This window comes from Cavia porcellus, unplaced genomic scaffold (assembly GCF_034190915.1).
Source record: "Cavia porcellus strain 051 isolate PalLab524CR breed Dunkin Hartley unplaced genomic scaffold, mCavPor4.1 scaffold_12, whole genome shotgun sequence".
Lineage (NCBI taxonomy): Eukaryota > Metazoa > Chordata > Mammalia > Rodentia > Caviidae > Cavia > Cavia porcellus.
The window spans coordinates 12,226,496-12,253,676 of record NW_026947495.1 but is presented as its reverse complement, the minus strand read 5'-3'; the positions used below and the strand labels follow the sequence as shown (position 1 = coordinate 12,253,676).

The following is a 27,181-nucleotide window of genomic DNA, read 5'->3' as shown; positions in this document are numbered from 1 at the left end:
TAGGAGTGTTAGATACAGCAAATAAAGAAATATGTGCTAATTAGTTATTTTACCACATGGGTAGTGGCTCATTTAATCCAGTGGAAGAACTATCCACTTGACTTAGAGAAGCGAGAGAAGATATGTTTAGTCCTGTTAGCTATTTTCTTGGGGCCTTCATGCAACCTTCTGAAAGCATACTTCTCCCTCTGCCTATAGGAATTCCTCCTGGCCTTATTTGTCTTCCAGTTCACTTTCTTTTTCTTATACTTTTAAAGATAATGTAACATGATTCTTATATAATACAAATGGAGAATTTTGATGTCCATGACCAGACGATACTTACAAATTAAATCTAAATGATATGAGCAAGGCAAAGGGATCACAATAATATTTAATGACAAAAAATCAGCATGTGATTTTTGTTGCTAATAGTAAACATCAAAAATATTTATTATTCTAAACTTAAATCTGCGTTATCCAAGTGAGATTGGAAATACTAATTTTCCCACTATGTGGGAGAAGTATTAAGTATTCAGATGAGGAGAACTTTAATATTTCTTGAAAACTTATCACTAGCTTCTGCTTCTCCATCTGTGAAATGACTGGTGCACTTCATCTGTGACTTAATTAATATTTCATATGTCCAGGGTGTTTGGCTGAGTTCTCATGAATGAGCAAAATATTCCTCTAATAAATGCTGGAGGTGCCCCATAGATGAAGTCTGTGATCTCAAAAGTGTCTCACTCCAACACCATGAACTCTGTAAGGGGTTCAGAAGTCGTGCCTCAAAGGATTGAGCTCTGACCCAAAGAGAATTATACCTGCATGTGGACGGGCAGCCAGTGCCTTAATGGTGCAGCGTGTGGTGCAGCAGAAAGCCTGCAGAGAGCTGGGGAAGCATCACACTGGCACCTAAGTGCCACAGTGGGTCATACCTCATTACAGAGTGGCCTGAGACATTGTCAGATTCTGAGTCCAGGGCTCAGCTCAAATCCAGTGCAACAAACAGTATATATCTAGCTCTCTTTCTTCATCTCTTTGTGCCACTATTTCAACATTTCTAAAATGGGAATAGTAATATTTTCCTCAAGGATTAATTGATAGGATAAAATGAGTACATGCACAAAATGCTTACAGAATTACAAGGTTTACCATGTGGCCTCCATCCCCATTACCCTGACCACATTCACACTTGCAGTCAGTGTGTACCTGTTATAGAGTGTGGGTGGGGGAGAGGTAGAAAGGCTGAGGTGGAGAGGTAGAGAGAACAAGGTCCTGAGGGTGCTGAGACTGAATTCAATTCCTAGTGCACACGAAGTTTGCTGAAGCTCTTTATCAAAGCCAGGGCATGATATATTTTATGAAGATGTGTCAAGTAGATGTGGCAAAAATTGAATTCAAGAGTACAATTTTGATGTCATTTGAAAGATATGGAAGGCAAAGAGTGGTGAGCATGATGCCCACTCAGTGTGAAGGGGAGGCTACTGGACTACAAACCCCAAAAGAATATCATCATACCATATTCCATATTCTATCTTTATACATGCTTGAAATCATTCCCACCATATTCTTTTAGGTTAATAGTGGAATACTGGGATGCTATGCTGCTGATTGCCTTTGAATATCCAGTAGTGAGTTTATACAACTTTCACAGTGCCTTTTTAGGGTAGATTTCTATGAACCTTGCTGTAAAACAGGTAGAATCAATTTTCATGAAAATCAAGGGATTTGTGCCAGTAAACAGAAAAAGCAGAATAAATCATTGACCTATGTAATTCCAATAATATTTTCCTGTCCTCTCTTTCCTTTCATTTTTTTGAGTTTTGGAGGACAATATGTAGGTGTGTGTCCTTAGAGGCAATCCAGGGCCTCAGCCCATATCTAGTCAGTTGTTACTAGACTGGCCAGAAATCTTAGGACCTGAGGTATAGATCACAACAGCTGGGTGGACAGGGATGGAAGGAAGACCCTCAAGATACTGGAGAAAGGAAGGTACTGGAACCCAGGACTTGCTGGGAGAGCTCAGAACTCCATGAGAAATTCTGGCAGCCCCTGACAGCACACTGTGAGATCTTAAAATGAGGCAGCAGAATGGAAACAGCAGAAAATTTATACAAATAAAAATATATACAGTACATACATCAATATAAACACATATCTTACACAGTGGTATATAGGAGATTTTACCAAGTTTTATTTTTGCACCCTTATGTAAAATCAGTTGGATGTTTAAATGCATTATTATGTACCTTTTTAAAAACAGAAAAAGCAGGGCCCAAATCTGTCATGTACACATGCTGCATTCTGGCACATGGTCCAGAAAAGAGTACCTCTGCTATGTAGGCCTCTTCTCACCATCGTTTACTATTAATCCCAGGGAACCTAAGGTGAATTTCATCCTTGTTGTTTACCAGTAGCACACTGCAGCCCCCAATCATCCAGTTTCTGATTCTGTGTTATGGAGTGGAACAGAGGCTTCCATGGTACGTATGGAGTTTGACATCACTTCTCCTGTATATCTGAGCTTGTAGGAAATAACAATTTTGGTAAGAAGAATTGTTTCTGCCCATCACCTGCTCTAGGTACCTTAAAGTCCTGTAGTCCTGTGTACATTCTCATCCTTGGGCTTCTATTCAGAGATACTGAGTCCTTCTCTTCCCATACATATCACCAAAGATGAGTATCCTGCTCATTTATTATAGAGAACTATCTCTGAATCTGACCCCTTCCAGCCTGATGAGTCTCGGCTTATGCGCATGGCTCATTGCACATGCTTTTGAAACTGTGAAGGGCTCCATGTGGTTATTCTACTCACTGGTGGGCAACAGGCTAATCATTCGATTGCTGTTGCAGATTCTGATAACCAAACAGCAGAACACAAATGATTGAAAAGAGAATAAATACACGCTGTGCATGCTGTGCATGCATGGAGAATTTCAGTGTGAGAGAAACCAAAATATGGTAGCCTAGGAAACTGAGCACCAACTTGACATATCTTGGAAGTAAACCATTGAATCAAATGGGTAAGTAATTCCATTTAAGTGAAAAGGTGACATGACAGCCACAGAATAGACTGCTTGGGAGCTCAGTGTGTTCTGCTTAACTTGACTAGCATGCCTGCTTCCTATTTTTTATTTAAAGCAAGTAATATGCCCAGGATGATAGCATCATTTGGTATGGTTAATATTTTATGTGCATTCCCACATTCCGTTCTTTCAATATCCACATACATTTCATTAATAGATGTTTTCAAAACATAATAAATATATTCATTATGGGGGATTGGGACAAGTTATTCCTTTCTGCTTCACAAAATACTTATCTTTCTCCCATCACTGTCTATCCCAAAACACCCTTCACACTTGGAGAAAGTATACTCCTTTTCTCCTGTAATCTATGTTTTATTTTGCTCTTTATTTTCATATACTTGGAGTTTCTCATAGAGGAAAAGCCAAGTAATATATAACCATTTGTTCCTGATTTATTTTACTTAGCATTATAGTCTCAAGAGATATTAATTTTTCTACACGAGTCAAATTATGATTCTTAATGGCAGAGTAGTACTCCATTGTGAATATGTACCACATTTTCTTTATCCATCTGTCTTAGTTACTTTCTCATTGCTATGACAATATGCCTCACATGCACAAGTTAAAAGAGAAAAAGGTTTATATAACTTATACTGTGTAGTGGTTTGAGTTCATAGTTGACTGGCTCCAAGGTAGGGTGGCTTGGCAGAGGAGTAACAGTTCATGGCAGGCAGAAGGCAGAAGCCACAAAATAGCTGCTTCTTTCTGTGCCTTTTATATCCTATCTAGATCCCTAGATTTAGGGCTGGTTGCCAAACCAATCAGTGGGCTAATTCAGTAATCACACACCCTTAATACAGGTATCATACAGTCTAGATTCAGCCACTGGGGGGACATCTAGGCACAAGTCATAACTTGTTTTCATTTTCATTTCACCAATAGCCAAACAGCATGGACATTTTAAAAAATGTACTAATTGAGCCTCTGTATTTATTTTTCCTGAGAAGTTTCTTTCATTTTAATTGCTCATTTTTATTCAGTCTTTTATTCTTAGAAGTCTAGTTGTTTTAGTTCTTTACATATTTTGCTATCAGAGTAATTGTAGAACTTTATTGCCATTCTGTAGGTTGTCTCTTCACTGTTAGCTGCTTCTTTGCTGTGCAGATTTTTAATTTGATATAATTAATTTGCTGGTTGTTGGTGTTATATCTTGTGCAACTGAAGTTCAGTTGAGAAACACCTTGTCTACATCTATTTCTTCAAGAGTTTTAACTATTCGGTTTTCTGACAGATTTTTGTTTGTTTATTTGTTTTTGTTTTAATGTATAAGTTCTTACCCATCTGATGTTATTTTAATTCAGGGTGAGACATATAGGTCTATCTTCATTCTTCTGCATGTGGAGAACCAGTTTTCCCAATTTCATTCAAGTAAGAGACTATTTTCCTGTATGTGTTTTTGTCTCCCTTTTCAATGATCACATGGTTGAGTGTGTGCTAGTATTTCTCAGCATCCTCTGTTGCTGTCCATTGATCCATATGTCTGTTTTCATGACAGTATCACGCTGTTTTTAGCAATATAGCTTTGCAAAATGTAGCTTTTGAAATCTGGGATTGTGAAGCCTGTTGGTTTGCTCTTATTGGCCATATTGCTTTGGCTATTCTTGGTCTCTTCAGGTTCCATATGAAGTGTAGGATTGTTTTTTCCCTAGTTTTGTGAAAAATATTGTTGGTATTTGATTTAAATTGTATTCAGTTTATATGTCAGTTTTGGTAACATGATCATTTTGAGATTATTGGCTCTGTCTGTCTAAGAGCAGGAAATGTCTTTTCATTTTCTGATGCCCTCTTTGATCTTCTTTTACACAGTACTACAGTTTTCATTATAGAGGTCTTTCACTTTTAGGCTAGGTTGATTCCTAATTATTTAATTTTTTTTCAAAGTTATTGTGAGAGGGATTGTATACCTAATTTCTTTCTTGTTGGATTCATTGTTGTTGTACAACAATAATATTAATTTTTGTATGTGAATTTTGTAGCCTGATATTTTGCTGGATTTATTAGTTCTAGGATGCTTTGGTGAAGGATTTTGTGATTTCTATGTAAGGAATTATGTCATTTGTGAATAAGATTAGTTTGAAATCTTTTCTGCATGTATTTATTTTATTTTTCTCTCATTTAATTTTTCTGATTAAATTTTTGGATTCTAAAGCAGTTGTGAAAGTTGAAATCCATGTATTGTTCCTGAGTTTAGAGAAAATGCTTTCAGGTTTTCTACATTTAGTATGATGTTAGCAGTGGTGTTTTCATAAATGACTTTTGTCAGATTGAAGTTTATTTTATGCATGTTTTCTTCAGTAGTTTTATCATGAATTGATGTTGGATTTTGTCAAAGGGTTTTTTCCTGTGCCTGTTGAAATGATCATGTGATTTTTGTCCTTCTGCTTATTGCATTCATTGATTTGTATACAGTGATACCTCAGTTAATAAACTTAATTTCTTCATGATTTTAGAAAAGATCGCCACATTTGTGTTTGTGCAGGAAAATATCTGCTGCGGTGTTTGTCCTGATGCAGGGTTTGTGAACAACAACAAAAAAATTTAACAGTAACTTTTGTTTGTGAACTAAACTGTCCACACAGAAAAGGTGAACTGAGGTAGCACTGTCTGTTAAACCATCCTTGAATTATTTGTATGAAGCCAATTTAATCATGATGGAATCTCTTAAATAATCTGATGCATTCTCTTTTTCGGATTTTGTTGAGGATTTTTCATCTCTTCTCATTAAGTACATCACTCTTTAATTTTCTTTACCTTTCAATTCATTGGCTGGGCTTGTTATCAATGTAATGCTAGCTTCAATAAACAACTTTAGGAGTACTCATTTCCTTTCAATGTCATTTACTGGCATTAGATCCTTTCTGACGTTTTTACAGAATTTGACAGTGCATATGTCAATTTCTGGGCATTCTCCTGTTGGTAAGGTTTTTATTAGTGGCTCTACTTTGTTGCCTGTTATTGTCATGTCAGAGTTTTTATATCCTGTTGGTTCAATTTTGGTAATATATGTGTGTCTAGAAATGTCTACTAAATTCTCCAATTTATTACAATATAAGTTTTTCAAGTGTTTCTTATACTGTGTCTTAGTTACTTTCTCATTGCTGAGACAAAATACCAGACATCCACAAGTTAAAAGAGAAAAGGTTTATTTTAGCTCAGTTTGTAGAGGTTTCAGTCCATATTTGGCTGTTAGCAAGGCAACACAGCAAGGCAGAGGGTCATTAATGCAGCACAACAGTCCATGTTGTGTCAGTAGGAGGCAGCAGCTGGCCTCTCTTTTCATTTTATTCTGTTCACACTACAAACCTACTTATTGATACCACCCACAGCCATGGTAGGCCTTCCCATTTAGCAAAACCAATTAGCTACATCTAGAACTATGCTGAATCAATGAGTAGGCTATTTTAGTTATCCCATACCCACGATCCATATTCATACACCCTAGATCCATTTACCTCCAGAAAGCCCCACCAATTTATGCTTACAGCTTTGGGGGAATGTCTAGACATAAGCCATAACATAATCTTTCAGATTTTGGTGATATTTTTAGTGATTTTTGCCTATTTCATTTTAATTGCATTGATTGGATTTCTCTTTCCTTTTGGGGTATATTTCACAGCTTTTGGTTAATATTGTTTATCCTTTTAAAGAACAAACTTTGATTCACTCATCTTTCAATTTTTTGGAGTTTTATTAATTTTTGCTGTGACATTTAGAATTTGTTTTCTTCTAATTGTTTCAAATTGGGGCCGCTCTTGTTTGTCTAGGATGTTGTAATATATCCTTAAATTATTTATTTAGGATTGCTCAATTATTTTAATGTGGACATTCACAACTGTAAATTTCCTTCTAAGTGATGTCCCATAGGTTTCAGCATTTCTGCATCTATTTTCATTTGATTCTAGGGCATGTTGTTTACTTCTTTCCTGATTTGACTATAATCCATTGGTTATTCAGTAATGTATTGTTAATTTCTATATGTCTGTGTAATTTCTGTTATTTGTGTTGCTATTAAGTTCTTGTATCATTCCACTATGATCAGACAGTATGCAGGGGATTAGGTCTGTTCTTTTGTGTTTATTTAAGTATGTGTTATGACTTAAGATATGGTCTATTTTGGGAAAAGTTCCATGTGCTGCATGGAACTGCATGGAGAAAAAGAAATGTGTATTCTGGGAAAAAAATGTGTATTCTGTTGTTGAATGAAGCATTCTGTAGATATCTAATAAGTGTATTTTTGTTCAAAGATGTATTTCAACTCTGCTGATTCTTTGTTAATTATCTACTTGATCTAATTGTGGCAGTAGAGTGTTGAAGTCCCCCCCCTCTAAAGTTGTATTTGTGTCTGTCTTCTTATATCTAATAGTTTTTATTTTATTGTTTGTTGCTTAGGTACTTGCAATTATTACCTCCTCTCATTGAATTGTCTTACCACTATGTAGTCACCATCTTTGTATTTTCTGATTAGTTTTAGTGTGAAGTCTGCTTTTTATGAAAATGAGATTGCTTCTCCATGTTGCTTTCAAGCACTAGTTGCATGGAGTATTCTTTTCCAAGTTTACTTGCAGTCCATTAGCTGTTTTTTAGATGAGCTGTATCTCTTGTAGGCAATATCTAATTGCATTTTATTTTGTTATCCAATCCTCAAGTCCAGTCTTTTAATTGAGGAGTTAAGATCATTGATATTGGATTTGTTATTGTAATGTGTTTACTTAGTCCTGTCAGTGCATTATTTTTCTACTGTTGATCCCTCTTTTAAAACTAAATGTATTGGTACATTTTAGATGTGCATAATGATCATATGCATCACAGCAAATTTGTACCTGTACATGATATATCTTGATTCATGCTTTATTTCCCAGGCCCTCTCCTCCCTTCAACTCCTCTCCTTAATCCATTTACAAAGCTTTGTTTTCATTTTATTCTTGTTAATTTTTCTTCGTTTTCTTTTCCTTCCTTTCCCCTTTCCATGACTTAGTTCCTCATTCCTTTTTAAACAATTTAATCTCATTTCACAATATATATTGTATATTTTCGTCCTTGTTTGCTCTGTAGTTTCTCTAACCAGGGATACATTGTGATGTTTGCACATGTGAATTCAATTTACTTCATGTAAGAGTATGGTCACAAGTTAAGTCCATTTACTATGTCCCAAATTTATCCTTCTTTATGGCAGAGAAGTACTTACTGTACAAAAAAATCACATCTTCTTTATTCATTCCTTGGTTGGTGGGCATTTGGGTGGTTTCCAAGATTCAGCTATTAATTGTGCTGCTATGAACATACTAAAGGCTAACACTAGACCCATGTCTACCAGCATGCACTAAACTAAAATTGAAATGGATCAAAAATCTAAATATTTAAACAGAAACATTAAATCTCCTGGAAAAGAGAATAGATTCAATGCTTGAAGACATAGATGTGGGCAAAAACTTCGTGAACAAAAGCCTGATCACATAGGAAATGACACAAAGTATCAATAACTGGAATATCATCCTATTAAAAAGTTTTGCACAATCAAAGAAATCTCCAACAGAGTAAAAAGACAACCCACAGACAACCCACAGCTGTCCTTCAGACAAAGGACTTATATCTAGAATTTATATCTAGAAATGAAAAAAGCCAGTCTTACCATAAAGACTCAAGCCAAAAAGACCCTTCTGTGTACACACATGTCAGATAAAGAAATATAAGTGGCAAATATATATATATATATATATATATATATATATATATATATTTGCACACACATACAGAGAAATATTCAATAGCACTGGTTATTAGAGAGATGAAAATTCAAACAATGCTGAGATTTCATCTTACTCCAGAAAGAATGACTATCATCAGTGAATCAACTAATAACAAATGGTGAAGGGTCTGTGAGGAAAAAGGAATCCCTTTCCACTGCTGGTGGTCGTGTAGCCTGGTGCAATGATTATGGAAATCATTGTGGACATTCCTCAAAAAAAAAAAAAAAAAATAAAACCTAGAATTAGAGGTCCCATTTGATCCAGCTATTCTCCTTCTAGTAACTTCCAGGAAGAATTAAAATAATCATATATATTTACTTAATGTGTCTCCCAATTAGACCTATGCTTCTACTTGCTCTCTTTGACGTTGGTGGCCTCCCTGTCTCTGTGGAGCATCCCACTGATTGCTTGCTCCAATGCCAGATTAGTGGTTATACCTTTCTTTAGGGCTGCATTGTCCACAGAAGTCTTTACTTCTCTGTCAATTTTAAAGGATAATTTTGCAGAATATAAAAGTTGAAGTTGAAATTTATTTTCATTTAGAAAGTTGAAAAAATTCACTATAATTCCTCCTGGCATTGAAGATTTGTGCTGAGAAATTTGTTATAATACTGAAATGTTTGCTTTTCTAAGTAACATGCTTTTTTTAAAAAAACAGCACTTAATATTTTGTCTTTCAGTCAAATTTCTGGGATGGTGAATATGATGTATTACGTAGAAGTTCTTTTCGGGTTGTGCTACTGGAGGGTTCATGTGCCTCTTGCACTGTGATATTGAATTCTTTTTTTTTTTTAAATCAGCACACACTTGCAATTCATAGTAATTACAATTATCATGAGGAGTTGGTACATACAAATAATAGATCTTAAATACTTAACTCCTTCACTAGATTTGGAAACCTTATGGGTATCAATTGAATGAACACCTTTCTTATACCTGTTGAGTAATCTGCTTTTTCCTTTTTTTCTTACCATTTTGATATTTTTGAGTCATCCAACAACTGATGGATTTATCTTGCATATTGTCCTGTCCTGTTTATATTACTGAGTTCATAATATCCTATGTCCAACTTATCTTCAGTTTGATACTCTTCTCTCATATTTACAAATCTGCTACCCATCCTTTCTGTTGGATGTTTCATATTTTGTATTCCTGCTTGCTTCCTTTTCACAGTGTTTAATTGTTTAGGAGCTGGTCACTGATACCTTTTATTATATTGTTTAGCTCAATCTTATTTAAATCTGTTGACCATTTTATTAATAAAGTCCCTTTTCCATTTAATAAAATTAGCTTAAATTCACTAAACATTTTATGAATTACCTAATGTGTTTATTCTTTGATCTCTTAACGTATTTTGGTGGTTTTGTTTTTGCATTCTTGTAACTTTCTATACTTTAGTCTGTGAGATCAGCTTTTGGGGAGCTAAGGCTTTGGAGAAGTACCTTGTTGTCTTCCTTTCTCATATTTATGCTGTTTTTGTAGAAGTTGAAGATTAGTTAGGATGTAAATACTATTTCTCTTCAGTTAGAAACTGTTTTTCCATGATTTTTGTTGTTGTCTGAGACAGGGTCTTGGTTTGTAGTGCAGCCTATCCTTGAATTCAACCTGTAGCCTTGGCTGGACTTTAGCTCACAGTAGTCCTTCTGCCTCCGCCTCCCAAGTGCTGAGCGTGCACCATCCCTGGCCCTGTGATATGTTTTGTGTTTGGCAATATTTTGGTGTTTGAACCCCTATTGAACCTACTCACTGTAATATTTGTGGCTTACCTTAATGTCCAACTTTCTTCTGGGGACTTGATCCCTAGCACCATAGAGGAAAAAATAAACTGCAATAATGTCAAAGACACAAATGCAGAGAATGATATATAGCAAATCCAATTGATATCAACAGCAATATGAGTGCCACCACTGGCAAAAGCAAAGAAATCAGCTGCTATCAGAGATAAACCATATATTGATACACAATAAGAAGCAAAATCCTGTTACTGTGCCACCTTTAACACTTCAAAAGCTTATGATGCAACTGTAAGTACAAACACAAAGGAAATATTGACATATACTAAATACCTGTTAAATGTAACAACCATACACCGTTTAACAATACAAAATGGTTCAGCACTCATAGCACTCAGTTAACTAAATAAGTGAAAATCAATGAAGCTTGATAGTGATGCTAATATTAAGGGGGCAACTCCCATGCTGGGTTACCTCACAGATCACTGTGACAGCTGACTGCACAGACCTTGATATCCAGTTATTCTGTGATTTCAGATGCTCAATAACCCTTTCCCAAAATGGCTCCTTTAAAAATGATGGTTCTACAATGGATTTCTTCTGCACCATTAGATTTCCATGTGGGATGAATGATTTTAGAGTAAAATGCTGCAATATTTTTGCAATTTATAATACCTATGGGCTTTTGGGGCTAACAGTAATCACTTGGTCTGTTGCTTCTCCCTGAAGTGGCCAACTTTCTGTGGGCTTACCTAGTATTTGCCAAGACAGGTCCCCCTAGTGTTCTTTTCTTGTTGCCTTCAGTTTCTCTCCATGTTCTGTGGTTTCTAAGTTTTCCTGTTGAGTTTTTCTTTAATCCCGAAGTCTCACTTTTCTTTTAAGTTGTTTTCCAAGTGTGGCGATTGCAGCTCCTCAAAAAGCTATGATATGTAGCTGAATTTTACTCTGCTATGTTCCTTTCTTCTGTCATCCTTTTCTAGTGAACATAATTGTCTCCAATTTCTAGATAAAGAAATGAAGTCTTGGAGATCCAAGGTGAATGAGCTAAGAATCTATGGCTATCAGAGTTTAAACTCACGTGCTCATTTATATCCATCATATGCCTGGAGCGCCTAATTGGCTTGAGTAGAAATCTAACTGGGAGCCTAGGCAGAGTTCACTGATGGGGCAGGGTGGTTCTGAGAGGAGTGGGAATCTCTGAAAATCTCTCTGCATCTGGACAGAATTTTTTTCACAGTCTGGAGTTACCCATGACTCTTGGTTGGAATCACTTTATGCCTTAGGAATGAATTATGCAAATGTGTTCTAAAACTAATTACAGAAAAGTATAATTTTATTTTTCTATTTCAAAAACCTAGCTTCACAAACATTATTTCTTAACTTTTGACCATAAAATGCACTTAATTTATCATTTCATATAATGAACTGAGAATTTCCTTTGCTTAATTGAAACAATTAAGTTTTCTTAAGTATTAGATTTCACAGAAGAAAACTCTCAACTCCTTCATACACCCTTAACTTCCACTTCACCCATGTGAGATGGGATATGAGCAATCTGTTTCAAGTCATAAATAGATTTGGATTTTTCTTATTGTAAGAGTAAGAAAAGGTTGCTACAAAAGCTTTCATGGTAAGTCCTTGGGAAAAGGATACAAAAATAACCTACCATCACAGTTTGCAAATAAAGTCCCTATTAGCTTTCCTGGTATAGCTTTGTTTAAATCATGATACTTTGATCTTCTCTTTTTGGCTTTAATAATAATGGAACTGGGAGGCCTTATGTTAAAAGAATACGTAAGGCACAGGAAGGCAAGTGACACGTGATCTGGCACATATGTTCTATACAAAGGCATTATCACGTAGAATTTGAGAGTAGACAGTGGTTACCAGGGGCTGCACTAAGCAGAGAGGAGACACGGGTAGGAAAGTCTATGGATACTAGGTTAGATTGAGATTGTAAAAATAAGTTCTGTTGTCCTATTGCATGAAAGAATGACAATAACAAATGATAATTGTTTTAAGAAAAAAACTAGAAGAAGTTAATGTCAATGCTTTTATTTCAATACAGTGATAATTGTTTTCAGATATGGATATGCTTACTCTGACTTAACCATTACACAATGTATTCATATATCAAAATTTCACATGATACCCCATAAATATGTGCAATTTTTGTTAATAAACTAAAGAAATCTCTGGTTAGAAGAAAGACAAAACTAACAGTAAATATTTTTGTATGACAATACTGAAAAGACATGTATTGCCAGCACAGAACAAGACAGGAAAGGCAAACATGCAGTGTATCTGTTCTCCCTAACGAAATACCAAACTTTCCTTTACTAGTATTCTTTTATCCTTAACCCGTAAGGAGCCTCAGAATCCTTCTCAATACAGGATTCTGCAAAGATTGAACTATTCAACCCAAGTGGGCATAACAAACAACATCTCTTTTTTACTGTCCTGCCATGAAACCTTTCCTGCCTTGAAAGATCAGATGGTTCCAACCATCATAAACAAATTAATAAGCAAGATAAATCATGAGAAGTTATTATAAACCAGCCACCTGACATGGTAAGCCTGACATAGATATTTTTGTTATTCTCACCTTGTCCCCTCAAGCAAAGTCTGACATGTCACTAATGAGAGTTTTCTGCTTCTAGTCTAATGATCAGCTCATTTTGACTCAGTGTGGAGTGATTGCTATAAATGAGTAATTCCTCAGAGCCTAATTAATTTAGGTCTAGCCTATATGTTTCCAGTTGAGATGGAACCTTTCTGATCTCAAGAACATTCATGTGAATTGAGCAACCACTAAAATAAGAAACAGAAACAACAAATCATGAGGACTTATGATTTCTGTTTTCCTCCCTTTTTGTACCCAGAATCAGATGTTGCTGACTTTGATGGCCGAAGCTCCCTTCTGTACAGGTTCAATCAGAAGCTGATGAGCACTCTCAAAGATGTGATCTCCCTGAAGTTCAAGAGCTTGCAAGGGGATGGAGTCTTGTTCCATGGAGAAGGTCAACGTGGCGACCACATCACCTTGGAGCTCCAGAAGGGCAGGCTTACATTGTACCTAAACTTAGGTAGGGTCAGGCTCTGCCTATTCTTTTTCTGGGTTGGGAAATAGACTATTACATTCTTCAGGAGGTCACATCATATACACTGGTGCCTCTGGTGTGTCAGATACAAATCACTGTGTACATTATGCTATATTTCCTTCATCTGTGCAGGGATAGAAAACTACGATATTTTGCAATGTTTATAATGCTACTGTATAAAGGAACTTCAAGCTAATTATTAGGTATTTATTTGACTATCTCTGTACTTACCTGTTCATGTCTTTTAGTAATTCAAACTCTAACTGCACTAAATAGGCACACACATATTGTAAAAGCTTGCTCACAACTTACACCATTAGGTACATTTGTGAAAGTTAAGTTTCATTCAAGGGAAAATTGCTGGAAAAACATTTTTATTGTTTCAGTTTTTTTTGAAAAAAATTGTAAGATCCTGGACATTCATAGTTCATGAAGAGAACTCCTGTTTACTTTCAGTGATCTGGCTAAGGCAGGATGAGCTGTACATTTATTGAATATCAGCTACTTCAGTATAAAATATCCCTTCTGCGCCTTGTGCAGTTAGGATTCCAGCCTTCCCCTCTAGGATTGATTCAATCATTGCCTCCTGTAGGAGGAGAGATTTACCTATTAGTATTTACTACCAAACGACAAAGTTGGAAAGACAGAGCAAATGACAGTCTGCAAGCTCAGCTTGTGTGAGGACTGGAAAGACAACAATAAACAGATTTTAGCAATTAGCAGAGGATATATCTGATTGAAGATTCATGCAAAGTTCCAAACCACACCTTGCAGGGCTTTATTCTTTGGCATTTCTAAGAATCTTCTCGGCCTCCATTGTGAGCAAGGGCAAGGTGGCAGGAGGAACCTACAGATATCCAAGAGTAACTCATAAAATCGTCACCTAGTGCATTAAATACAAACCACTTACAAGATAGTATGCTGCTGTTCAACTGACACTTTAAAGACTCTCCAGTTCGTGTTACCTAATTGTGTGTACCAAGTCTGACATGGGCAGGATCAGTTTTTACAGTGTGATTTCACAAGGTACTTCTCCTTGGCCTACTTTGTTAGGATAGAATATTGATTATTTTCCTCAACTAGGAAGTGGTGGGAAAGAGAATTCTTTTTTCAATCTGTAAGAGAGTTAGGGAGATTCCTCTTTCACTTTTTGTGCATCTTATTCAGCTCACCTGGGACAATCTGCTTTCTTAGAATTACAACATCCAGAACCCCCAAGGGCAAGAGGAGAATCAAAGAGTAGAAGAATCACATGACTGGGATATGCAGGAATTAAACAACACGCATCCATAGCGCTTATAGGGCATTTATTCTTACAAGGATTCAATGTCTTTGAACTGAGTCAAAATGTTTAGGGGGTATCCAATACATACATAGGGCTGAAGTACAGTGAGACCCCAGACCAGAATAAACACATTGCAGAGCAGGATACCCTCAGAGCCAACTCCATGGTTCAGGGGTCGAAGTCATCGACTGCATGATCAAGTCAAAAAGACATCTACAATAGTTTTTCACATGCTCCGAAGAGTACAACACACACTTACCTCCTTTGAAATTCAAGCAGTTTAAGAAGCCAACTAACATATTCATAGAATGTTTACCACATTTATGAGAACATCACTTTTTCCAAGTTGCCATTTTTGAAAGCCCACATTCAGTTACTGCCCCAAACTTTTTAAATATAAAAATGCTGTAAAAAATTAGTACAATAAACCCTTGACTTACAAACTCAGTTTGTTTGTGAGGACTGGTTATAACTCAACTAGGTTATAATCAAGAGTATTTTCCCTTGGGAAATAATGGAAGTACCCATAATGCATTCCAAACCTTCCAAAGAACCCCTTAACTAACCTTTTCTTAACCAAAAAATGGATTGTATAATGTGTGTGCTTTACAGAAACATAACATTCCTATTGTATTCCCCAAAATTTATAAAATACGCCTATTATACAAGAAAATAATTTCATACTGTACTCACCATTCAAGTTGATTATCTTTGGCTTGCAGAAAGGGAAGATGCAATGGAAGGTGCTTATTGTTTAGAAGGAGATTCCCCTTCCATAGGAAAATCAGGAATCAGGCTCTCTGGTGTCCTTTCTTTCTTCAGGAGACTCTATAGCCCACTATTGGCCTGCTTCTGTGTCACCAAGTCTTAGCCTTTTCAGAACTAAAATCTCGTCTAAGGTTGCTTGTTTCTCCTTTCTTTAACACTGTTCTTTTTGTTGGGATTGCTTTGTTTTCTTTCCCTTCTTTTCCTCACTTCTTTCCCAGGTTTTGGGAGACATTTTGATAGCAGTAACCATTACAATTATGTTGCAGCAAGAACTGAAAGCATGTTTGCAAACACACGCGTCTGGTCACTTACATATGTTCTGGCATTAAGACTGGCCTGTGAGTTGTAACTCAAGGCTTTGATCCTAAATTAAATGTAAAATTCTGGTCATAACCCAAATTGTTTGTATCAGGCTGGCCATACCTTGAGGGTTCTCTGTACGTATAATGTAAATCATGCAGCAGTCCACATTACCTCTAAACCCATTCATTGATGTCCATCAGTTGCTTAAGATCATATCATTGCATAGATATACAACTGGCATAAGTGCTCTATTTATCATTCCCCAGTGTCCAGGTATTAATCACTAATGTGTTGTAAACCTTCACAATTATATATTAAATACCAGACAATGGATATTCCATGTGTTAAATTTTAAGAATGGGGAGATCAGGATGCACCTCTGAATCCACAATTAACTTTGAGTTATATGGAGATTTGTTCATAAAGATTTGTTCATAAAGAGCATTTCAAACACAGTGTCAGTTGGGGAAGTTGCATGCTTTTTCATAAATTCTGTCATTCAGGCAAAGATTGTAGGATGAATATCTCTATTACTTCAGACATGGAACTTGGTTCTGATTGTTGAAAACTTGAAATTTTCAAGTTTGTTTGGAGGTTTTGGGAATGGAATTCAGGACTTTACTTATGCCTCCATGTATCCACAGCCCTTCTCATGCTTTCATGCTGAGCTAGGGTTTCACTAAGTTGTCCAGGCCGTCCTTAAACTCACAATCCTCATTCCTCATTCCTCAGCCTCCCTGGTAGCTGGGATCATAGGTGTCAGCCATCCCACCCAGATGCTAGTCCTTATTCTTAAGGAAATTACAGTCTAATAAAATACTTACTTCTACTTATTATTTAGCTCTGGACATTAATTAAAATATAAGAAGTACTTACTACCAAAAACATAAATATACTGACATTTTATAAAGAAGTAATGTCACAGAAAATGAATGCAAATTAAAGACCAGCTTGAACAACTCCAAAATAAATCTGAAAAGTATGTTTATTCATTGAGAGTAAGAAATCTCCTAACAACAAAGAACTTTTATTTCACTGCTTAATAATGCACAAATATTATTCTAGTTTGCAAATCAAGTCCTCTAGAATCACATTGCTTCCTGTTTTCTTCTAATATCTCACAGGAGTGACTATGAGACCCTTCATGCATCTAGAATATAATCATACAAGGGTATAGCGTAGTCTTCCTGGACTGGTTACCCTATGGAGGTGAAATTTATGCTCTCGCTCTGCACTATGTCCTTCTGTCCCTACATTGTACCATTTTCCTTTGCCACAACTCTTTGCTTTTCAATTCATCAAATTCTTTTCTGACACTCTCCATTCTGACTAAGCAGCATAGTTTACATGCTTGTACAGTGGGGAGCACTTCATCACAACATGAGAAATGAGAGAGAATGCGGACATCATTTTTCCCAGAGGAAGCAGTGGAAAGAGTATTACTTTTGCAGTCAGGTGGAGCCAAATGGCAATTCTAATTCTTTGTGTCCTTGGATAAATTTTCTGGCTTCTGGCAGACTGACATTTTTGTAAAGCTGTGTTCAGGAACAATTTAAACAACATATGTAAAATGTTTTCCTTATATGAGAAGCTTGATAAGTACAAGTGAATACCAATATTGATAATCTGACACATTAAATTTGGGAGGGTCATTTCGGAAGGTCAGGTAAAAAAAGGCATAGGGATCTTTATAAAACAGCTGGCAACCTGTTTTATAACGTAGATAGATCTCTTCCAAGGAATAACATTTTTACCCAAATGCTCCCGTAAATGAGTGCTCTTACTGAGTGTCCATGGCTCTCCATGTGCACTGCTGGGTTCCTAGAGACACTTGGTACACATCTGTTGTAGAGTCCCACCCTAAGTCCTCAGAGGAGATAGCATACCTTTTAGTGCTGTATCTCCCTAGATTACAACACCTCAGAAAAGAAGGAGAAAGGGAGAGGTAAAGAAAAGAAAAATATGTATTAGTTAATTACTTGTAGAACAAGTAACAAAACAACAAAATAGGGTTAGATGTTTAAGCACAGGCTCTCAGCTTGCAATCCTAAGTGCCAAACCTGCCTCCGCCGGCTTGTGTGAAGCAATTTGGTGTTCTTAAGTGAAGGGCAAGTGACTTGGGGCCATACTTGAGGTGGGAGTAAGCAGTCTCCAGGGAAGTGGCAGTTCCTACCCCCTGAATGTCACATTGCTGAGCAGGCTGTCTGCGTGCTGTGCTGTGAAAACACATGGCAGGCAAGAGGAGAGCTACTTTTAGCTGAATGCATAAAATACACCCCAAACTGAACACTAATTTATAAGTAATGATTACTTGTATTTAGTTCATTTGCTTTGGGTGAGGCAAATGCTGCAGGAGGAGGGAGCTGTTAACTTTTCCATGTATTGCTACAGGTAGGCAAAGAATAATCCTGGAAGAGGAGAACAAGAAGGAAGTCAGAGATGTGTGAATTGAGAACTCATTTCCACCTGAGTGTCTCTCTTAAAGGGAATGTCCCACACTGTATGTGCATAGGCCCAACTGTCATCACAGGAGATCTGTGTGTCTGTGTGTGTGATTAACCACACTGAACCTCAGATTTCTTTACTTATAAAATACAGGCAGGAATTTCCATTGAAGTATTGGAGTAGAGGCTGTAAACTCCCTGTTTAAGGATCCTTCATGCAATAGGCAGCTAACAATGGTAACAAGGATGGTATCTCCTCACCTTTGCCTTTCCCTGAGTAATTCTCTAACTCAGCAGCTCCACTACCTCTTCAGACCTAATCCAAGTTTCTTCTTCCTCCTCTGCACATCTCATGATCTGCCTTCTTTGTTCAAGAAATACTCAAACTCAAAAGATATGTATGTTTTCTTGAAAGTGAAAAACCTTGCAGTCTGATTGGTGAGGCCATTAGGATCAAGTCATTACTTAATTGTTTAAGTCCAGGAAGCATTTAATTTCTTGCTAGGAGCTAATGCGTTTGAATTAAAATCCAGTCTTGGAATCTGAGGACACAGCCGTTATTCATTGGCAAGGCCAGCACAGGGCAGGTCTGGAGAGATAAGGGCTCTTACATTTAGGATACAGGAAACTGGCTCATCTTGCAGAACACTTCAATGCTAACACTGCCCTCGGGCACAGATGCCATCCCACTTCCTCTTTCTTCACAGAGGACAGCAAAGCTCGGCTCAGCAGTAGCCCGCCCTCAGCTATCCTGGGCAGCCTCCTGGATGACCAACACTGGCACTCTGTCCTCATCGAGCGTGTGGGCAAGCAGGTGAATTTTACCGTGGACAAACACACACAGCATTTCAGGGCCAAGGGCGAGGCAGATGCCCTGGACATTGATTATGAGGTGAGTCAACTCCCCGACACATCCCCAGCTTCTTTGCTCAAAAGCGCTGAGAAAATTCTGTAAACCCTGCCACTGAGAAACTGAGGTTCCAAGGAATGTAGAATCTCACTTGACTTGAAAATTAACCTCCAGACTGTCCATGCCAAGCAGTCCACAGAGGGAGGAGCCAAGCAAAAGCATCTGACAAGTGAGTTGAGGAGATGCCCTGGCAGTATTTGTGGTCCTCCAGAAAATTCTGATGTAGATGAATGAAATTCCTGATCTCCTATGTCTGGTATGAGTTCCTGTTCTCTAAAGTCGAAGAATGAATTTTAGGAACAATGGTGGTTAAAGAGCAGGATATATTTATTGAGAGAAAGAAAGCTTCTGTCTGAGAGAGACAGAAGGGGTCCCGGGAAGGTTGCCCAGGACTCTGTCTTTTCTGGATACTTTTATTGAATAAAATCATGGGATGAGATGGGTTTAAGTTGGGATAACTGGGAACTCACAAGACAGATGAGCATAAGGTGGTTAATCAATAAGATTAATCAATAAGATTAATCAATAAGATTAATACTTCAGTTAAAAATGATTAAACTGGGAACAAATGGGGAAGGGAGTCAGTAGAAAGGGGGCATTCTTAGAGAGCAGTGACTCTTCCAAGGGGGTTGGGATAGTGACTCCTGACTTCCTCAGGGTGATAGAGAACTATTTAAAATATCAATTCTTAGGATATGGATGCATTTGCTTGGTCTTTTTTCTTGAGTCTTGGCCCACAGCAGGAGGTGCCTGTCTCTCCCCCATTTGTAAGGTATCTAGGCTTCTGCACTGGCTCCATCAGGGACCTAGCCCTGCCTTACTGCCTATAGTATTCCTAACTAACTCAGCTGCCTACAACAGTTCTTGCTATCTGTAAGCACTACATTTAGTCCTTCACCTCTCTTGTTTCTGTGTGTGTGTGTGTGTGTGTGTGTGTGTGTGTGTGTGTGTCTTCTTGCCTGTGATGTTATTGAGTCTGTTGCTTATATAAAGTCATTTTCTCTTTAAAAACAACTTCAATTAACTAGGGTAATGAAAGATACACATATCATAAACACTATCTCCAGGCATCTAGAATCTACCCTATCAGCTCAGTCTTTAAACTTCATTGCGATGCAGGCTTTTACTAATGCACACAGAAAGCTGTTTCTTCCCTGCTCTTTTGTAGATGAGGTCCAGTAAAATTCATCAGCTCCACAATACAAAGAAAGTTGCAGAGAGCTACGCTAATTGGCAACCAAGAGTTACCCAGCTTTGCAAGTAGTGCAGTTTCTGTTGTCCCCTTCTGTCCCCCTAGACTCTGTTCTGGGCTTGGAGGTGAAGAAAGGGCAAGTCCTTGAGTTGGACAAGCTCATGGTCTAATAGCAAAACAAGTCCGGGCTGCAGAGAGGACAACAGTGGAGAGAAACCCAAGGAAGGACACAAGGGTCAGCCTAGGACATGGCAGCAGGCTTCTGGCAGCAGACACTGATCCTGAAGGCAAAGTTCGGGAGGTGCAAGAGGGCACAGTGAATATAAAGCCAGACATTGCCCTGTGTTTGCATTCGGGTGCAATAGGCCAGAAGCCTGCCGCTGAGTCAGCACAGCTCCTGCTGGCTGAATGTTAGGAGCTTTGTGAGCTACCTCATATACATAACAACTGTTAAAATTAAATAAACTTGCAATGAAGTAAATTGCAGCTTTCTACAGGTGCAGCACAAATACCCTATATTGAGCTGAAACAGCAAATTGCTTCCCAAATCCGTGTTCAGTGACACTGCTTAGATAGTTTGAAATCTGCCAGAAGAGAAATTTTTGCACTCAAGTTACTGAAAAATACTATAAATTACGATTTGTTTAATTGTATTCTAGATTATATAGACTTGCATGGTTCAAGTTTTGTGGCTTAAGACTTAATTTTATATTTTTAAAGGCTTATAGAAAAAGGAAAGCAATATATGGTACAGATTGTATGCTAACTCAGAAGTTTAATAAAAAATTAATAAAAGTATCCTATAAGGATGAACTGGAATTTATGATAAAGATTATCATCTAGAATATTATTTGCAAATTGTTTGCTATGCATTGCTTATTCCAGAAGAGTCTTAGGGTTTTACAAACATACACTCAATACAAGCACATACATGCACACACACACACACACACACACACACACACACACACATGTTTTCTCAAGTATATGCTCACCTTCAATACCTGTTTTAAACTTTATCACCACAGAAGCAGGCGAAAGTGAGAAAAACACAAGAATTAATCAAGAACAAAGTTATAGAGCCATGTGAGACTGGTTAAAGAACCTCTGAAGAATGTTTTGTAGCATAGTGACATAGATACTTTTGTGTTTTAGGCTAATTTAAATATTTGATTTAGAGGGCAGCCAATTAGCAACCCTAGAAAACTTGTTAAAAGTAAATATATCCAGGACCCATCTAGAGCTACTAAATCAAAGCCTGAGAGTGGGCTCAGCATTTATTTGCTTAGATGATCTTCAGGGTACCTGGTGTTCCTAATGTCTGAGAGCCACTATCTTACAGCCCTCCCTGCGAAGGCTGTATGTGGTTTGGACTTGCAGGAAGACATTGCTGGACAGAAGGTAGCAAACCCTGCTAGAAGACAATTTCAGTCACTAGTAGAATAGACAACAGACGAGTGTAATGGAAATGAATACTTGAAAAAGAAAGAGCTGGCCTCTCTTTTTTAAATCACTATCATGAACTCTCAAAGGTATCTCTTCTGATCCTAAACTTTGTGTTAGTGCACTGTGGGTAAAAGACGCCTTTATTCAACTTCAAAAAAGAAACTGTCACTCTGTGACTCAAGGATGCAAGATGCCAGGTAAATATTTTTGAGTTGCTAAAAATTGGAAATCTTTGAATACCCATCATTCTCTTTTGTTAACTTGTTTAATTGATTGAAAACACAAAGAGAATGCACTATATTAGAACTATTTCAAAGCAGAGAAAAGACTTTAGAAACTTGAAAAAACAATAAAAAAGTGTGTCATGTCATTGCGCTGTCCAACTATTTCTCCCACCATACCTCCTTTCTCGATAATATCCAAGGATTCAGTGACGTCACTTGATTTATGACAATTGAAAGCAATTTTTTCAGGGTGTGCATGGATGTCTCAGTGCCTTATGAAATGCTCCCTGCCAAAAAGGCACCTTGAAGTATTCCTCTTAAGCAGCCTCTGCTCTAGGAGGTTCCAGAACCTCCCAGATGTGCAGCTAGGTCACTCCAGTGATCATGAAAGGAGACTGATTAAATATAACTGCAAGAGATTCATTTGTGAAACTGAAAGACAAGGGTTTTAGATTGGAAGAAGTCTCTGACCTTCAAGAATCGCCTCAGAGGACACATAAGAAAAAAGAGCATGGGGTTTGTCTGGCAATCCCAGTTCTAATCACTACTCTACTGCTAACTAGTTGTATAAAATGGGAAATGAAATCTCCCAACTGCAGTTATTCAGAAGCTAAATCAGCACCACTTTGGAAGTGAATAGAGCTCAGTAAGACAGCTGGATGGAAGGTCTGTCTCAGGATAAGCTTCTCTGTTGATCAGGGCCCAAGATCTTGGCTTGTTTTCTGTGCTGGATCACCTGTGCACACAGGAAACCTGTGTATTGCCACCTGGAGGAAAGGATGGAGGTCACCTTCCTGCGCTCCAGTGAGCCCTGCCAAAGCTCTCTTGTAACAGACAACTGCCTCCTACCACATTTTATGTAGGACTAAGTCTATCTGCAAAACTACGTTCCTTTTCAGTACTACCTGGATGGGGTGCTGTGTGACAGGGAAATGTGGTGTCTCTCCTTTCTCATCTGAGCCCACCTTAAGGTCCTATCAAAGTGGCAAAATGAGTTTCTGATGGACACCTCGCCTGACATTGGTCACAATACAGTGTTTGCATGTGTCTGCTTTTCTTCAAGCCCAGAAGGCAACACAGGGCTTGTAGAATCTTCTGTCAGAAGAGTAAAAAAGGAGCTCCAACCCCCTTTGCCTGCCATCCGGCCTCTTTCTGGCTTGCAACACTGAGCCCCTGTGACTTCCACCAAGGCTACAAGGAAGACGATGACAGTCTGCGTTTCTTCCAGCTTTTGACATCTGTGCAAACCCAGAAAGTCTTTTCAGTAGTTTTGGTAACCTGGTTTACACCTCCATCTTATATGTTCCCAGATTCTTAAAGACATATTTTTAGAATATGTGATTTAGAATATATGCAAGACAAATGTTTTATAAAATACAAAATATATTTTAATGGAAAAAATTTTGTCTTTTGAGACAAGGTCTTGTTATGTGGTTCAGGTTGGACTTGGGCTCACTTTGTTAGCCCAGGATGGTCTCTAACTTGCAAGAATCCTCCTTCCTCAGCCTCCCGAGTGCTGTTATTATAGAAGTGCACCACACCTGGAAGAAAATTCTTATTTTAAATTAAACACAGCCCAAAAACTATACTTAAGGAAAATCCTAAACATTGAAAATACACATGTGGCCTTCATATATTTTCAAATGGAAATTTACAAAGTTTGAAAAATATTTTTGTCTGTTTTTGGGGGAGGGTTAAGGGAGTTAAACTTAGAACCACATGCTTGCCAGGTGGGTGCTATGCCACTGAACTAAATCCCTGACTCCCCAAAAATTTATAATCTAAAAATGTTTAAAGTCATTTTAAGTATGATAAATTCCAAAAACCTTGAGATCAAATATATGAAAAATTTTGTCAAAATAATTTTTAAATGCATAAATATATATCAGATGACATCACCCTCAACCAAATAACTTGAAAAATGCAACAATTCCTTTAATAAATGAAGACAATCTACAAATTTTGAAAAGAGTTAACAGAATAGAATAGTAGGAAAAGAAATTGAGCAATTAAAAATGCATGATGTCCATGTATATGATATTCATGTTTAACTTCACTTATTGCAAAATAATAATAATAATAAAATGCCTTTTAATGTTCTAATGATATTTTTAGCTTAGATTGCAAAACCTAGTACTTCATAATATGCTACACTGATACGAATATGAAGAAACCAAAACTATGTCACACATTGTTGTTGGCATTGTAATTAGTATAAAATTTAAGGAAAGATAATGTCCCTCAAAATTATAAACAAATATTTTTCCACTCCCAAATTTGTTTCTGGCAATTTACCCCATAATTTAAACAAATATATGTAATAGGATTTATGAGAGAAATAGTAAAAGATGGAAAATTGCCCAAAAGTCCATCAGGAAAGACTGATGACAAATAGATCAGCCCTCATTAGAAGAACTCCAGAGCACAGCACCTGGGGGCTTCCCAGTCTCCCCACAGGACACCATCAGAAGTTCCCAGCACAGTCAATCTGTGTGCCAGAGGAAGGAGACCGTCAGGAGCTGCCCCAGGTCCGATCCCACTGTGCTCTCTACCACGGAGGATGTCCCACGTCAGTTTCCTGTCACCTCCTAGGCCCTTTTGTGAAATGAGGTTCTCACCTTATCCTTTGAGAGCAGAGCTGCCTTTGAGGCTGTTCTTTATCTGCAATCTGCATTTAGATCCTCAATAATGGAAACTACCTAGTTCGTATTGTTCTTCAGGCCCATTTTGTTTAAGAGCTGTGCTTTCCGGTCCTGGGGCCAGGATCCTAGGAAGCAGAAATGTTTGGTTCTTGTTTTCTTTACCGTCTGTGTGAGCCCAAACTTGTCTGAATTTAACGACTATTTTGTCTTTGTCATCCCATTAGACCTAGCCTGAAGCTTTGAATTTACCCTGTGCGGGAATACCTGACAAACATATATAAAAGTGTGCATGATATATTAAAAACAATGAGAAAAGGCCTTGTGCCATTGTATAGAACCATCTGCAATAAATACTGCTTTTAAAAAAGAGATAAAAGTCATTATGCAGTGTAGTATAAATAGTATGTGTTTTAAAAATAACAGGAGAATACATAAATTCTGAAGCATGCATAGACACAGAAGATTTTGGAAGGATACTAGTGTGATTGGCAAGATAGAATGTCAGAGGGTGGAGAATACCAAACAGAAGCTCTGCTTTTCACTGTATGTTCTCCCTGAACTTGTTAAATTTTGTGAAACATGCAAAAAAGTATTTTAGAATTAATGCGTGATTTACAATACAGTTCTTACATATCTGCTTCTAAAATTGTATGCCCTAATTTATTTTTTTCACAGTTTGTTTTCAGAAACACTTCAAAGTGCCTTATAACTAAATTTACTTTAAAGATCTTTTGTATCTCATCATCTGCACTGAAGCCATAGAACTTAACTCATCATAAAGGAAAAATTTTATTTTTCTATTGAAATTTTTTTTACTGTCATAGAATTGGGTCTGGCACAGAAAATGCACTTGGAAAGTATGTGTTAATTCAATGAATTCTTTTTGTGTGAACTGCAAACACTCAGTCCAAGTCCTTCTTTCCTTCCCATAAGAAATTACCAGTGGTGCTCCATGCACTGACATCGGACTTCTGAATTGCTCACTGTTGATTCACACATCTGGTGGATTCTTCTCTTATGATACAGGCATGGTTAAAAAAGACTGGCTGGACCATGCAAAAATTATTCATTTGCTGATCAAAATAAATACAGATCACTAGGGAAACTATTTTCAAGACCATGTGATAGTGTTAATTGTCACTGGTCCTTTTTTAATTTGGAAACTGAATTGCAAGGGTACACAGGTAGGCGTAAGCTAAAGAAAATGAAATAAAGAGTAAACAAGTAGGTTCAAAAGGGAGCCCCAAAAACTTCCTTTCATGTGTTGCATTTGTGATTCTTGTGTAACCCTTAATGTAACTCTGGAAAGGAGGTTATGAACTATTCTATCAAAAATTAAAACACAACACACAGCAAAATTGAAAAAGACCCAGCTTCCTTCCCCTGTAGCTACCTCATGCGGCACCTCTTGTAGGAGACCAGGCTTCATCTCTCTCTCGGGGGAGAATCAGTCCCTAGAGTCATAACAACAGATTTATATTTCGGTTCTGAGCTCTGCCTATACAGGTGACCTGAAAACATCTCAGGTAGTTCCTTATTTCTTTCTAATTTTCAATTTAACATTGTTATGATTTGTTGACCGGCTGATTTATATTTCCTAAAGTTCTATAATTCTGAAATAAGGTGTAAATATTCCTTTTATTATATATTAAAAGCAAACCAATCATATCCAATGTTGTGGCAATCGTCTTTCAATGCCACTACTATACCAAAAAGAAATTATTGTTTTGATTGACATGAACTAAAGGAGTAAGTGAGAATATAAGTTCTAGTTGTATATGTTTCTGCTAGGGAGTGGATGGTATGCTATAATGAGCCTGCCACTTTTCTTGGAAGTGGTCTATAAGACATTTCGGCTAAATCACTATGATCATCAATAAAATAGTGTATAGTTAGCCAAAATCCACCTGTATGCTCATTTAACCTGTGACAGTAGTAAAAACAGAGGACAACATGCCATAAATCTAAATACTTAAGGAATTACAACTCAGGCTAATGAACCATTGCATGAAATAGGTTCTTCTTTCCTAGCTTGACAAGTGCACCTTCCCAGTCACACCACACAGGCCAACCTCTACTCATATTAGGGGAAATGGCCCCTCAGCCATCCCTTAGACAGACAAATGAGGGAAAAGAACAGTCTAAACTCTCAAGCAAAATCTTGGGATGTTGTCTCTAAGTGAGTGGTGGCTTTATGATCAAGTCTACAGGACGTGCCACCATCTTTCCATCAAGAAGGCCAATAATGAGTGTCAGTTCCTTGCAGAAGTCCCTGTTGCCTGGATATATGGGTGATACTGAAGTTTGAACTTCAA

General features: G+C 37.4%; 1 protein-coding gene across 3 annotated transcripts in view; it reads left to right on the top strand.

Moving 5' to 3' along the window:
* The window catches only part of Cntnap5 (contactin associated protein family member 5), a 779,115-nt gene that overhangs the window by 348,809 nt on the left and 403,125 nt on the right, over nt 1-27,181 (top strand). For all 3 annotated transcript variants that reach the window (XM_063258867.1, XM_063258866.1, XM_063258868.1), the window contains 2 exons: nt 13,434-13,637; nt 19,160-19,344. In XM_063258867.1, coding sequence (XP_063114937.1) covers nt 13,434-13,637; nt 19,160-19,344 — 389 coding nt within the window. The remainder of the gene's footprint in view (nt 1-13,433; nt 13,638-19,159; nt 19,345-27,181) is intronic.